This window comes from Cebus imitator, unplaced genomic scaffold (genome assembly GCF_001604975.1).
Source record: "Cebus imitator isolate Cc_AM_T3 unplaced genomic scaffold, Cebus_imitator-1.0 Scaffold675, whole genome shotgun sequence".
NCBI lineage: Eukaryota > Metazoa > Chordata > Mammalia > Primates > Cebidae > Cebus > Cebus imitator.
Genome location: NW_016107990.1, coordinates 319613 through 334013, shown reverse-complemented (window position 1 = coordinate 334013; position 14401 = coordinate 319613). Strand labels below are relative to the sequence as shown.

At 60.4% G+C, this 14401-nt stretch overlaps 1 protein-coding gene across 4 annotated transcripts in view; it reads left to right on the top strand.

Annotated features, from left to right (window-relative positions):
• Positions 1-9421, top strand: part of PSTPIP1 (proline-serine-threonine phosphatase interacting protein 1) — a 45158-nt gene extending 35737 nt beyond the window's left edge. For 2 of the 4 annotated variants that reach the window (XM_017518376.1, XM_037734854.1), the window contains 10 exons: positions 18-80; positions 694-792; positions 1684-1729; positions 2743-2822; positions 3412-3510; positions 4493-4589; positions 5074-5164; positions 7644-7699; positions 7927-8060; positions 9139-9421. In XM_017518376.1, coding sequence (XP_017373865.1) covers positions 18-80; positions 694-792; positions 1684-1729; positions 2743-2822; positions 3412-3510; positions 4493-4589; positions 5074-5164; positions 7644-7699; positions 7927-8060; positions 9139-9270 — 897 coding nt within the window. In that variant the 3' untranslated portion in view covers positions 9271-9421. Of the gene's footprint in view, positions 1-17; positions 81-693; positions 793-1683; positions 1730-2742; positions 2823-3411; positions 3511-4492; positions 4590-5073; positions 5165-5863; positions 6260-7643; positions 7700-7926; positions 8061-9138 lie in introns of those variants that run through there. The other 2 variants (XM_017518377.1, XM_017518378.2) reach the window with 2 other exon arrangements.
• The last annotated feature ends 4980 nt before the right edge of the window (positions 9422-14401 follow it).

Below are 14401 nucleotides of genomic sequence, written 5' to 3'. Positions count from 1 at the left end.
CCTCGTGTCCCCTGCAGTATGAGGCCGTCATGGACCGCGTCCAGAAGAGCAAGCTGTCCCTCTACAAGAAGGCCATGGAGGTGAGCGCCAGGGCCTGGGGCCGCGGCCTTCCCTCGGGGCGCAGCACAGGGCTCAGGGTGCGATCCCGGGCTGTGGCCCCGGGCGGGGCATTTGGAACAGGCTGGCCTCGGCCTCTGTCCTGCGGCGCGCACCGGCCTGCGGGGCGCTTGGGCCTGCGCTGGACGTCATGGCCCGTGGGGATGGGCCCCGGCCTGTCCCCTGCGGAGCTCGTGACTGAAAGACAGATGAAGCCAGCTGGGGACTCCAGGGTGGAGGAAGGAGGGACCCCTGAGCTGGATCCTGCGAGACACTGGGCAGGAGGGGGGAGGGGCTCTTAAGAGGGCGCGGCGTGTCCAGGAGGGCGTGGCCTCACCGAGGAGCACCGCCCAGGAGGCGGAGCCTGGGGCAGGCCCCGCCCTCCTCTGGCGCGAGGGCTAAGAGCAGGACTGCCAGCAGCCCCCACGCCTTCTCCGTCTCCTTCCGGACCCCCAGCCCTGTCCCTGGTGAGGATGACCCCACTCCATCCACAGCCCCCGCCAGGGAAAAGGGGAGGCTGGGCTTAGAGAGCCTCACTCCCGGGTACCACAGAGCAGGGCTGTGCAGCCCCCAGCTCACGCCCCTCCGCACCCCCAGTCCAAGAAGACTTACGAGCAGAAGTGCCGGGACGCGGACGACGCCGAGCAGACCTTCGAGCGCATTAGCGCCCACGGCCACCAGAAGCAGGTGGAGAAGGTGCGCTGGGCCGCCGGGACGTGTGGCTCGCCCAGGGCTGGGGGCGGTGGGGGAGGCGTGCCGTAGACACCCCAGGCAAGGCCTGCATCTGGGACACGCTAGCTGCTCAGCCCTCTCTGACCCCCAGTCTCCCCTTCTGTGAAACGGGTTTCCAAGACAGAGCCTTAGGGCCTGGGCAGGTAGGTCAGCTGCATCGCCTTTGACACAGTCAGGCGGCACTCAGGGGCCCATTCCTCGGAGCAGGCCCACTGAGGCTCATGGGGCTATGAGAGCAGATCCAGCCCTCACACAACCTGGGAGAAGGGCTCAGCAGGCCCCTGTCACAGAGAGGAAACTGGGGCTCACAGGAAGTGACTTGTCTAAGATCTCAGAGCCAGGAAGCAGCAGTGAAGGCACCCCAACTCAGGGGGTCTAGATCCCATGCTCCTGATGCTGTAGCCTCAGGCCAGAGAGGGGGTGTCAGAGCTCCCAGGGCCCAGGAAACATGTTACCCACCACACAGACAGGAAGGCTGAGGCTCAGAGAGGGAAGTGTCCCAAGGGGGAGCTGGGGTCAGTCAGGGGCCAGAGCCCAAGTCCCAGCCAGGGGCCTGAGCAGTGGTCACGTCTCTCCTGTGGGTTGAGGTCTCACTCTCCATGTTCATGGGCCTCCTCCTGGGCAGGGCTTCCTGTCTTCACTTCCTTTCCATGCAGCCAGCCTGTGGTCCTTTGTAGGGGGAGGTTGCTGGTGGATGATGGCATCTGCCCACAGTTGGCTCCTGAGTGTCCCCCCCCCAGGGTGGCCGGGGAGGGTGTGACAGTCACTTCCGAGCCCCTGGGGTGGGCCCTGGCTCCTGGGGCAGGCCCTGGCTCCTGGGGCAGGGGCTCAGCACTGCTCCCCCTGTTTCCTCAGAGCCAGAACAAAGCCAAACAGTGCAGGGACTCAGCCGGCGAGGCAGGTACGTGGGCCCAGACTGCCTCGTCCAACCAGGCGGAGGCTGGGCGGCCCTCCCCACATACACCTCCTTACCCTGGGGACACACACACACTCCACCTGGCTGCCCAGTCACAGGTGCGGCACCCTCAGTCCAGATGCCTGCAATCAAAGTAAACGCTGTGCTCTCCCATTCATTGGCCATTCTTGGCACTTCACGTGTTCAGTCCTCCCAGCTGCCCTCTGAGGTGGCTGCCGTTATGATTCCCTTTCTTAACAGATGAGGAAACAGAGGCGCTAAAAGGTCCAGTACTTGCCCAAGGTTACAGCCAATAAGTGGTGGGGACTGCGTTTGGACCCAGGCCTTCGGGCTTCAGAGCCACACGCACGGGCACAGCCCCAGGACACAGAGCCACTCATCCATCCTACATGCACGTGCACGCCCACTCTCAACTCAGGCACACACGAGTGTGCACACAGCATTCTGTGGGCCTCTGTCCTTCACTTCATGCCCAAATCCTACCAACACCCTTGTCCCTGCTGGTGCCCCACCCACCGGACCCAGCGCCCACCCTCCTCCCTTCCCCTGGGAAGGTTTCTCCCTTGTGCTCTGTCTCACCCGGGACCCAGCTACTCTCTTGGCTGGGGGACAGGTGACCTTCAGAGATCTGGGCACAAGTTGTGACCCAAGCCTGCAGGACTCCACCTCTCCACCCCTCCTCCAGTGCATGGCTGCCCTCCCTGTGCCTCAGTTTCCCCTCTGGAAAGTGAGGTGGGGCGCCCAGAGATGGCCAGAGGCCGGGACTCTGGACTTGCATATATGAGGCTCCACTCCAGCTCCACTCGGGCAGCTCAGAGCACAGTGGGGGAGCAGGAGTGGTACCAGCATGAGTGGCCCCGGCAACGTGTTCAGAAGAGGCCCCGCCAGCTGCCAGGGCAGGTCCCATGGGGGAGATGGCCTCCAGGAGGGGACCCTGCAGGAGCGCAGGGTGGAGGAGCTCCTGTCCGGGCCCTCCCTGACGCCGCCTGCACTTGCAGAGCGGGTGTACAGGCAGAGCATTGCGCAGCTGGAGAAGGTGCGGGCCGAGTGGGAGCAGGAGCACCGGACCACCTGTGAGGTGAGTGGCCCACGCGGAGCCTCGCTTTCTCCAGCCGGGAAGTGGGAGGAGCTGCTTCACGGGGCCCACACGAGGCAGTGGGGGAAGGTACCGTAACTCACTCATTCAGCCTCCTGCTCACAGGCCCTGGGCGGGGCCCTGGCCTGGGTGCTTCCACCTGGCCTCAGTCCTGGGCCCTTCGTTGCAGGCAGGCAATCTTCCGCCCTTTTTGTTGAAGACAAAACTGAGGCTTGGACAAAACCCACAGCCTCTCTGGGCACTGCCAATGGCCAGGGCCTGGGGAATAGGGCTCAGGACTCCTGTCCAGGGTTCCTCTCATTACCCCTCTGTTTCAATGTGGTGTGGCCTCAAGGGAGACTGGGGCAGGGACCCCCACCCCCACCCCACCCCGGCAGCTCCACCTCCCTTCCTGCAGCCTCAGGGCTGGTCCAGAGTGGGGATAGGGACCCCAGGGTGCTCTCTCCTCTGGATTGGGCTTCCAGCAGAGGGTGCCAGCCTGGTCAGCTCCTGCTGAGCTGTGAGTGGGGCCCAGCCTGGCCTGGCGCTGCAGTGCCTCCTCCCGCTGCTCACCTCGCTGCACTCCCCCCAGGCCTTCCAGCTGCAAGAGTTTGACCGGCTGACCATTCTCCGAAACGCTCTTTGGGTACACAGCAACCAGCTCTCCATGCAGTGTGTCAAGGACGATGAGGTAGGGGCTGAGGGCCTTGGGGTGGGGTGAGGGAGGGCAGCCTCCAGGTGACAACGTGCCCAGGTCCATCTGAGCCAGTCAACAAGCACGTGGTCCTCTGTGGTCCAAGCCTGGCCTGAGGGGTCTCAGGCCTCAGCAGCTCAGCCTTTGCCCCCAGAACCCCAAGATAGGAGCTCAGTACCACACAGGGCCACGGCATCTCTGCCTCGAAGACGGTGACTCGGTGGTTCCCCTGGCATCTGCCATCTCCTCCTCTGCTCCCTCTGCTGGGCCTGGGAGGGGAGGTGGACACAGCTCTCAGGGGTTGGCAGAGGCCGGAGGACCCCGGCTGCTCTGCTCTAGGCCCGGTGCTTGCAGGAGGCAAGCACAGTCCTCCCTCTGCTCCCCACATCTCCAGGGTGTGCTGGTTTCCCTTACTGAGTCCAACCTGCTGGATGGGTCCTCCCCAGCAGAGAGCGGCCACCCCCACCAGGGGTCCTGAGCACTGTTGAGGAAGCCCAGAGCAGGCTTTCCCAGGCAGCCCTGGCCCCTGTGCCTGCTGTGTTTCCTGCCTGACGCTCCTGCCCAGGGCTGAGGGTTGATTTTGCTGTTTTTGCCCCCTGCTCCCACCTCGCCTCCTGGGGGTGGAAGGCGTGAGCTCGGGACCGACTCTCACTGGCCCCAAGGCCTGGTGTGCTGCATTCTCACTCTGTGACCTTGGGCCAGTCACTCTCCTTCTCTGAGTTTCCTCCTCCATCTGGTGGAAAGAGGTGTCCACTTCAGAGGACAGGTGTGAGTTACGGCCCGTGCACAGGGCCTTGCGCACTGAAGGTGTTCAGGAAACAGGAAGCTGTCAGCCAGGGCTGTGACTCCTCAGGATCAAAGACCCCGAGCTGTACACAAAGGCCTGTGAGGAGGTGGGGAGGGGGCCGCCGGCCAGAGTTCACACCCGCAGAGGGGCAGAGCGGCATCGGGCTGCAGCCTCTGCTCTTTCCCGCCCCAGCTCTACGAGGAAGTGCGGCTGACGCTGGAAGCTTGCAGCATAGACGCCGACATCGACGGCTTCATCCAGGCCAAGAGCACGGGCACTGAGCCCCCGGGTGAGGCACCGCCTGCAGACAGCGCACCTCTGGGCGCACTGAGCCCCGTGGAAGGCCTGGCCCAGAGCCTCTGAGCCTCGTGCCAGGACAGGGCTGGGGTAGCTCACGGCTCCCCTCCGGGCAGAGCAGCCCTAGCTAGACCCCAGGGCTTGTGGGGGTTTGGAGACAGTGCAGTCTCGGGCTGGGTCCTGGGCCTGCTGCCTCCTCACAGGCAAAGCTAAGGGCATGATGGCACTCAGAGGAAGAGCTGGGGGTGGGGACTGAGGGGAGGGGCTGCCACAGCCCCACTCCCCACCTGTTTGGTTTCACTGAATCATGGGTCCAGAATATTAGGTCTTGGTGGTCCCTATGGTGGAGTCTCTCATGGGAGCGAGACAGGCACCTCTCCAGGCACCAGGATGGGCCAGGTCCCCAGCTGGGTCACTGGCAGGGCCAGAATGGGGTGTTGGGAGCTGCCCTGGGCCTCACGGCTTGCTGTCTGCAGCTCCGGTGCTCTACCAGAACTACTATGACCGGGAGGTCACCCCGCTGACCAGCAGCCCCAGCATCCAGCCGTCCTGCGGCATGATAAAGAGGTGAGGCCCCAGCAGACGGAGGCAAGGCTCGAGGCTGGGCCAGGAAGTAGGCCGAGCCCTTCTGCTGCACCTGGCCCTTCATGGTTCACTGAGCACCTTCTATGAATCTGGTGACTAGTTTGGGTGCTGGGCACTCTCTGGAGACCAGATAGGCTCGGTTCAGCCTATGGGACGCTCAGCCCAAGGGACCCGACATTAAGTGAATAATCACACCCCGGTTATTCACCAGGGGCTGTGTTCTGAGCTCTGGGGAGGCCCCTGTGCTGGCTTCCTTGTTCCTGGTGTCCCCATGACAGCCTGGTGCCCTGTCATCCTGCAGTGGCAATGCTCTCTGGCTGGGGCAGGACTGGGGCATCTGGAGAATTCTCCAGACTATTCCAGGGCCCCTTCCCCAGCCTGGCTGCAGTCAGGTGCCACGGTCCTAGTGCCGGGCCTCAGTGTGTGACCTGGGCAAATCACTCACACTCTCTAGGGCCAGGGTCCTAGGTTTTGGGGTCAGATTCAGAACCTAAGGACCCCTCCTGGTGCAGGCCTTGAGTGATGATGGTGACAGCCCATTGGGAGCACCAGCCAGCTCAGGGAGCCCTCATAGCCAGGCCTTTGAGGGGGCCATGTGCCCTGTCTGTGAGCATCCACGAGGGTCGGTGGGTTTCATGTGGTTCCTGTGCCCCCAGTGCCATGCCACCCTCCTCTCTCCAGCCAACCCTCAACCAAGAAGGCCCTGCCTCTGGGAGGTAGCAGACCGCGGGGAGGAGCTGATGCAATTCCCGGCCCTTCGCAAGGACCAGCTCATTCCAGGGCCTCAGGAGCCTCCTACTCCTGGGAGGCAGAGGCTCATGGGAACCACCCGTGCTCACAGAGGGGGGTACACACACCCCTTTGAGAATCTCATGAAAGCAGTCACCCCAGGAGGCAGCACATCCGCAGCCTTGCACCCTACAAAAGCTGGGGGACTCGGGCCTCCCTGCACCTGGTGAGGACCTGGATCCCAGCAAAGGTGGTCATTCGCGCAACTGGACAAAGAGCTCACCTGAGGCAGTGTCAGGAAGGGGCAGAAAGGGATGCCCCAGAGAGGATGAGAGAAAGACAGAGACAGGGAGGGAGGGAGAGAGGAAGGGGGGGGTGTCCTGCAGGGCGGAGGGAGGCCTGACTCCTGAAGGGGGCTGGTCAGGCCTCTGGATGGGGCAGCTAGAAACCAGACAGGGTTGGGGAGAGGCAGGGGTCAGTGGCTGAGAGTAGGAAGTGTAGACAGTCTGGGGGAAAGAGGTATGGGGCGGGCAGCACAATGGCTCAGCAAGCCCTGCGCCCCCACCCCCACCGCGCTCTCACCCTGTCCTTTTCTGCGGGGCGCTGCCACCTGTGTCTGCACCGCCTGTGATAGTGTCAGGCCCTCTCACGTGCTGGGCCATGCGTGTCCACCCTGTGAATGTGTGTGCACTCCTAGGCCTCCGCCCTCGGCCCCTCATGTGGGAAAGGACCCCACATGCCACCTTGAATTGCAGGGCAGCCTCCCGCAGGCCCCTGAGTCACGGCTCAGCCCATCACCTGCATTCAAGGTCCCTCAGCGTCTGCTCCCGTCCCAATTTCAGTCTGTCCCCCACACACCCAAAGTGGTCCATCATTCCACAGACCCCCGCCTGCCGGCGCCTCCTCCCCTGCACCTGCGCGCTCCCCAACCCCCGGTCACCGGCAGCGCCTCGCTCCCCCTTCTTGCCTAGTAAAAGACTCACCTCTGAAGACTCAGCCGCAGCCCACCAAGAAGCCTTCCCGCCTCGGAGGCAGTGTCAGCCTCTCCTCTGAGCCCCCACTACCGCCCGCTTCAGGGGGTGACCCCAGCGTCGGCCTCTTGCGTCTTCTGTTTTATTTTCCTTTATTCAGTAAACCTTCACGACCCCAGCTCAGTCCAGGCCTAAGCCTGGCGCAGGCGCAGGGGTAGAGTCGCCCAGCGCCGTCCGGGAACTCCTGTGCACAGGGTGGCAGAGCTGGCCCGATCCCCGGGGCCGGCGGGGAAGAGGGCTGGCTCGGCCCAGGCAGCGGAGGCCCCAGCAGGGCACGTGTGAGCCAGGCTTCCTGCGGCAGTGCACCCCCCACCCCCGTCGGGGAGGCTGCTAGGGCGAGCTGGGCAGGGCGCGGAGGGTGAGGCCTCAGCACGGAGGTCCTAGAGCCCCCGAAGGGTGCTGGGGTCTTCCCCTGAAGCTCCAGCAAGGGGCGCTGCGGGGAGCAGGTGCGGACGTGGCCTGCAGAGGGCGCCAGTGGGGGGGCGTAGCTGGGGACGGAGGAGCCGCCGGGACCAGGTTTTGGGGAACCCTCCGGCCCCAGGAACACCTCATCAGTCACATCCATGCCCGGAGGCTGGGGCAGCCCCAGCCCTGGCAGAGCGCGCAGCTCTGAGAACTCTCCCTGCCGAGCCCCCCCCTCCCGGGGGGGGCCCTGAGTATGGGGTGGGGGCACTCACCCTCTCTCCTCTGCTTGTCCCCAGGTTCTCTGGACTGCTGCACGGAAGTCCCAAGACCACCTCGTTGGCAGCTTCTGCTGGTAAAGGGGGTCAGGAGGGGACCCCCAAACACACTGATCCCAGGGGGAGGTCTCCTACATGGCACAGATGGGGCCACTGAGGCCCCTCAAGGGGAAGGGCGTGCCCCCCAACATCAAGTGTGGAGAGCCGAGGGAAGAGACGGGGCCCAGCATGGAGAAACCCCGTCCCAGCAGGACCTCCAGGGGTCGCAGAAAGGGGAAGGGTTCATGCCTCACTCTGCTCTCAGCCTCCACAGAGACCCTCACCCCCTCCCCCGAGCGGAATGAGGGTGTCTACGCAGCCATCGCAGTGCAGGAGACGCAGGGAAACTCGGCCTCGCCAGCCCAGGAGTACCGCGCGCTCTACGACTACACAGCACAGGTGAGGCCGCCGCGCCCCAAGCCACCTGTGCCGCCTCCCCGCACCTGAGAGCTCCCTGTCCCACTCAGAGCCTCACAGCCTCCTCTCTCCTGGTGGTTTATCTCCGAGCGTCCTCTCCTGCTCAGGAGGGCACGTGTCCCCCAGCGTGTGTCCACACTAGCAAGGGCGCCTGGGAGAGTGCTCAGCATGGGCTCTGAGAACAGCCCCTGGGGTTTGGAGGGCCTCTGATCGTCTGTGCTAAAAGGAAACTGGCAGCAGCAGACCTGAGTCTGCTCAGCCTGCACACAGCACACACGTGGAGCACACGTGCCTGTGCCATTCACACAGGCTGGGCACTGCGTGCTGCACAGGTGCAGGGGGTGGGGTGCTGACATAGCCTGGGGCTGCCTGCAGGTCATAGCTTGAGGGCCAGGCTTCGAACCCGTGGGTCAGGGCCGTCCTCCCTGGCTATGGGTGCGGAAAACTGGCCAGAATGAGTCTTGCGATTATGCCAGGATTGATTTTCTGATGTCCACGTGGCGAGGATGCATTAAGGCAGCCACAGGGCAGCTGTGAGAGAGGGTCCACTCTGCTCCCTGCTTGACGGGAGGGGTGCATAGCCAGACCTCAGATCCACCTGGACTGAGGCCAAGCACCCCCCGCCATGCATGGCCAGGCCAGGAGAGTGACGGGGCGCTCGGATGGCAGCGGCTAACTGGGACTGGGGACCACAGAGGGGAGGCTGCGTGGTGAGCTTGGGCCTGAGTGTGCCCTGGGCTTGGGGCGTGATGAGCAACCCTGACCCCTGACGTGCTCCAGTCACTGTGTCTCTCCAGAGTGGGAGAGGGGAGGTGAGGCTGGGGAAAAAACCCAGGTGGGGGGAGGCCTACAATGACAAACTGAGGTGACGAGAGGCTAGGTCCCTTGGGGCACCCCCATCCTATGTCTCCAATGGGCTGCCCCAGCAGGCACGGACACAGCTCGGCTGCCCCTGCCCACTCTGGGAGACATGCCACATTTACTGCTGGGTGGGGGAACGTCAGCCAGGTCCCTCCCCACAGGCCCTTCCAGAGTCATGCGCTTTCAATCTCTTGGCCAGAACCCAGATGAGCTGGACCTCTCCGCGGGTGACATCCTGGAGGTGATCCTGGAAGGGGAGGATGGCTGGTGGACCGTGGAGCGGAACGGGCAGCGTGGCTTCGCCCCTGGTTCCTACCTGGAGAAGCTTTGAGGAAGGGGCAGGAGTCCCCTCGGACCTGCCCTGCTGGTGGAGCCAGCAGTGCCCCACACTGTCCCGGCATTGCCGGGGCCCAGAGCCGAGCATCCCTAAGCCCTGAGCGACAGCCTGTCTCCCAGGGAATAAAGGAGTGTGTTCTGTTCTCCTTGGTGTGCTGGGGTCCCTTTCTCTCTTTCTCCTGCCCCATTGTCCGAGTGCTCAGTTCAGAGGAGCTCCCCCCCAGCCAAGGCTTCAGCTACATTCGAGGAGAAGAGGTCTGGCCCCAGTTGCTAGCAGCTCCCAGACCGCCAGGGAGACACATTCATACCTGAGCAAACAGAGGCTACAGGGGTGCAGGAGGATGTGGCAAAAGGGGCTCAGGAGGGCTGTGATGGGGAGAGCAGGCTTCCTGGGGGCGGAGGGTTGAGCGGGGCCACAACTGGGCAGCAGCGGCCAGGCCAGAGCAAGTGCGTGGGCACAGGTGAGATTGGGGGTACACCCAGGAATATTCTGAGGACTCAGTTTAGAAACAGGAAGCTGCTGATGGGTCTTTTGGAGAGGCTGTGGTGGGAGCCAAGGAAGACAGGCTTGTGGCTTATGGGTGCAATTGGGGCCTGGGGAAGCCGCTGCTGCCCGTGACACTCCCCTCTGTATGGCAGCCTGAGCCGAGCAGGGCTCCAGAGCCCAGGCAGCCTGGCCCCGGGCACAGAGGGGGCTGTTCTTGACGGCCTCCAGCCTTTTCTCTTTTTGGTCCCAGAAGCACAACTTCCACCACTGGCCAAGCACTGCTTCGGGGAGAATCTCATGGCACCTCCTGCACAATGCCTGCCTCGCCACCCCGGGGGATGGGCGTCCTAGCCAGCTTCAACATCTCTAGTGACAGGAAGCTCTCATGCCCCGTAGAAGCCCAGGGTGGACCTGCGGCTTCCCCACAGGTCCTGCTGGCAGCCAGCTGGCATACAGAGGCTCTCCCACGTGCCCAGGCCACTGTCAGATGCCACTGTGGCAAAAATGAGGCTTTTCGCCAAGCTCTGCTCTAAGAAGAGAGCAAGCAAGGAGGGGCTGGCAGAAAGGGGCTGCTCTGGGGTTTAACACAAATGGTCATCTTTAGACCTTCATCTTCACGAGCAAAAAAGTGGGTTCAGTTCAGCAAGCACGAGACCTGGTGAAGGCGGGGGAGGGAAGGTACCCTTGGGTCGTCATGAGACCTGGTGAGGGCAGGGGAGGGAAGGTGCCCTTGGGTCGCCATCTTAGGTGTGTGGGCACAGAGAGGGCTGTTCCACAGCCCAAGTGTTGTTCGTGCTAGGGCCAGGCAGATGTGCAATTGGGGCCTGGGGAAGCCGCTCTGCCCATGACACTCGCCTCAATATGGCAGCTCCAGCTGAACAGGGCTCCAGATGCAGGCTGGCCGGCCCTGGGCACAGAGGGGGCTGTCTTGTGGTCAGGCAGCCCCCAGGGTGCAGGTGCGGGACCCTGGAAGCGGGGCTGACCCTGGAGGCAAGGCTCTGGAGCTGGGGAGCTCGTCTGCTGGGTGTCACCCATCACTGCTTTCCACCAGAGGGTGTGTGGCAGAAAGGGTGGGAAAAGGCTTTGGTTCTCTGAAAAAAGACAGTGATGCCTAAATCCTTCCTGAAATGTCATTTTCCCTCCTAAAGCCATCCTGCGAGAGCTGACCAGGCGCCCACTCCTGATCCATCTGAGGTTTCCCAATAGAGACATTTGGAGAGAAAAATGTCATCGGGTGCTTGGTCTTATACTCTCCTGGAGGAGAGAGGTCTGTGGATAAAGCCTTGGCTGTGAAAATGCTTGCCTGGGCCAGAAACATTGCCCAGGACACACATCTAAAGCTGTACCAGGTCCAGCCGGGTTCCAGACGTCAGGTGGTCTGAGTAATTCAACCAGGATATTCGGATGACTTGTGTGTGACCTGCGCTGTACCTGATGATGGGTGCATGGTGCTAAGACAAAGGTGCCCTCAAAGAGCTCACTCAGCCCAGGAGGGCAGACAGGCACCCTCTAAGCTGAGATGTGAGGCAGTGAGCGGGGTGAGTGGGCCTGGGGGGCCGCTGCAGGCCGTCCAGCAAGGGAGGGTGGCTTGTCTGGGAAGTGGTGACTGGGCTGGAGAGCAATTCTGGGAGAACTCAGAAAGCAGATGGATGGGATTTGGTGACTTACGGGTTGGGAGACAGGGGTGGGAAGACAGGAAAGGGAGGTGAGGAGCGACTTGAAGATGGGCTCCTCCCCCAGTGGAGGAGCTGGAGGGGGAGCGGGGAGGGAACAAAGCCTGGGCCAGGGCTGGGAGAGGCAGGACAGCTACCACTGGGTGGGGCTGTGTGTGGGCAGGGCAGGGAAGGGAAAGAGTAGAAAGGTATCAATACTTTATTTATTCCTTGAAGATGCCTTGTCATCTTGATTGAACATTCCATTCCACTGCAAAGATTTCTTTAAAAACCTTTGGCCTAGATATTTATCATCATCTCTGACAGGTGCCGCAGTGTCTGTGGGCCCCAGGGGGTGATGGGTAACGGGTTAGATAACAGAGCCTATTCTCCAGCCATTCCGGTGGCCAGAGAATAGACCTGAAAGCAACTCTTGGGTCACAGTTTATGCCAGGGGGAGAATGCCCACAAATGAATCCGAGTCGGGCTCACTGCTCTGCAGCCTTCTCCCTTCCTCCAGCACCAGGTCACCACTTCAGCCGCTGGCAGCCCACTGCACAGACGGATGGCCTTCCCAGCAGAGACGGTGCCGGATAAAGAGGGTGTTAGCGTGTCATTGGGTGTATAAATAACTGTAGCCTCTTCCTGACAGAGGGCCACTCACAGGCAGCACAGAGCAGGAGGACAGGGAAGCTCTCTGAATCAGGGCATCAGGGCCCGAATCCAGGCTCACGCTTCCTTGGGCAATCTTAGGCAAGTCACAATTTCTCTGGGCTTGTTTCAGCATCAGTCAGATGGGCACACGATTGCTATCACCTAAGGTTCAAATCAGACATGGTTAGGTGCTACTTCAAAGCAAGGGATACCACTTTTAAGGAAAAGGCCCACAACCTCTGACTCTCGGCCACACGCAACAGCAGCTTGGAAGGTGGCATAAGCACCCTCGCTCAGCACATCCATCTCTGGGACAGCTGTGCTTATGGCAGTGAATCCTTCGCAATGACGACGAACAGAAGCAACTCACATTTGGCCAAATTGGAAGCACGCACCACTGGTGTCCAACACCTAACTCCACCCACTCTGTCACAGCCTTTCCTAGGCCAAGAAACCTCAGCATAAGGTCACCGGCTTGCCGTGGTCTGGCTGAACCTGGGTCTCTGCCTAGTTCTCCATCCCAGCATTTGAGCCAGCATTAGCCCAGGACGAGGTCACATCAGCAAGTGCAGCCTCACGGGAGGATCAAACTGTGCTCGGTAGAGCCCTCTTGGAACCCAAAGGGAGGAGAAAGGGGCACCCCTACACTTGGAGCTCTACTTGGAGAGTTTACAGATCGCACGAGCAGTGGTTCTCAACCTGGCAGCTCGAGCCGCTTTCAAAATGCTGATGTTTGGGTCCCACCTCAGACAAACGAAAACCAAATCCCTGCAAACTGAGCTTTAGCATAAATATTTGAAACATTCTCCCTGTAATTCTGGTATGCAGCTGGAGCTGAGAAACCCCGGGCTAATAGGATCTTCAGCTAAACATTTTGGAAAACACTTATGGCACCATAGTGACTTATCTCAGACCACAGTGCCCACTACTTGCCAGATGCTGGAAATAACAAAGGTCAGCAAGTAGGCCAGGCGCGGTGGCTCACGCCTGTAATCCCAGCACTCTGGAAGTTCGAGACCAGCCTGGCCAACAGGGTGGAACTCTGTCTCTACTAAAAATACAAAAATTAGCCAGGTGTGGTGGTGCACGCCTGTAATCCCAGCTACTTGGGAGGCTGAGGCAGGAGAATTGCTTGAACCTGGTAGGTGGAGGTTACAGTGAACCGAGATCACGCCATTGCACTCCAGCCTGGGTGACAGATCAAGACTCTTAGGAAAAAAAAGATCAGCAGGTCTCTTTTCTACCCTATAATTTCTGTATCTGTCCTACTGTCTTCATTGGATAAACTCAGGAGAGCAGGATCTGTGTATGACTCAACTTCGCCACAACTAGCAACGCAGCAGCACCATCCAAAAAGGTACTCAGGAGGTAGGAGGTTTCTGCCAGGTCAGTGGTACCCTCAGGAGGCCTCACAGGCACTGCAATAAAAAGCCACGTGCAACACACATGTTATTTTCAAGAACTGCAAGGATGCACCCCAAAAGCAATTGCTGTTACACACTGCCACCAACCAGCTAGGAAATAAGTCAGGAAAACCACTTCATTTGCAATAGCAACACACATTAAAAGTCTCCTGAGTAAGCTCTGTTAAGATCTGAAAGAAAAAACCCAACAACCAGGCAAACCGGGCAGAGGACGGAAACATTCAGAAGATACAAATGGCTGACACACCCTTGAAAGCATCCTGGCCCTAGCTAACAGTCAAATAAATACATATTTTCATCTCTCACACTGGAAGAAAAGATGAAGTCTGATCATACCAAAAATGTCAACAAGGATATAAAGAAATGTACATTTCAGGCTAGGCACGGTGGCTCACACCTGTAATTCCGGCACTTTGGGAGGCCGAGGCGGGTGGATCACCAGAGGTCAGGAGTTTGAGACTAGCCTGGCCAACATGGTGAAAGCCTGTCTCTACTAAAATACAAAAATTAGCCGGGCATGATGGCAGGCGCCTGTAATCCTAGCTCGGGAGGCTGAGGCATGAGAATCATTTAAACCTGGGAGGCACAGGTTGCAGTGAGCCGAGATCACGCTACTGCACTCCAGCCTGGGCAACAGAGTGAGACTTTATCTCAAAAAAGAAAAAAAAGAAATGCATATGTCATACACCGCTGGTGGGAATCGAAATTGATATACTCTTTCTGGAGAGCAACCAGATGTATCCATGAAAATGTTTAAACATACTTTTTGAGACAGAGTCTTGCTCTGTCACCCAGGCTGGAGTGCAGTATCACAATCTTGGCTAACTGCAGTTTCTGCCTCCCAGGTTCAAGCAATTATTCTGTCTCAGCCTCCTGAGTATGTGGGATGCCACCATGCCCTGAAAAAAA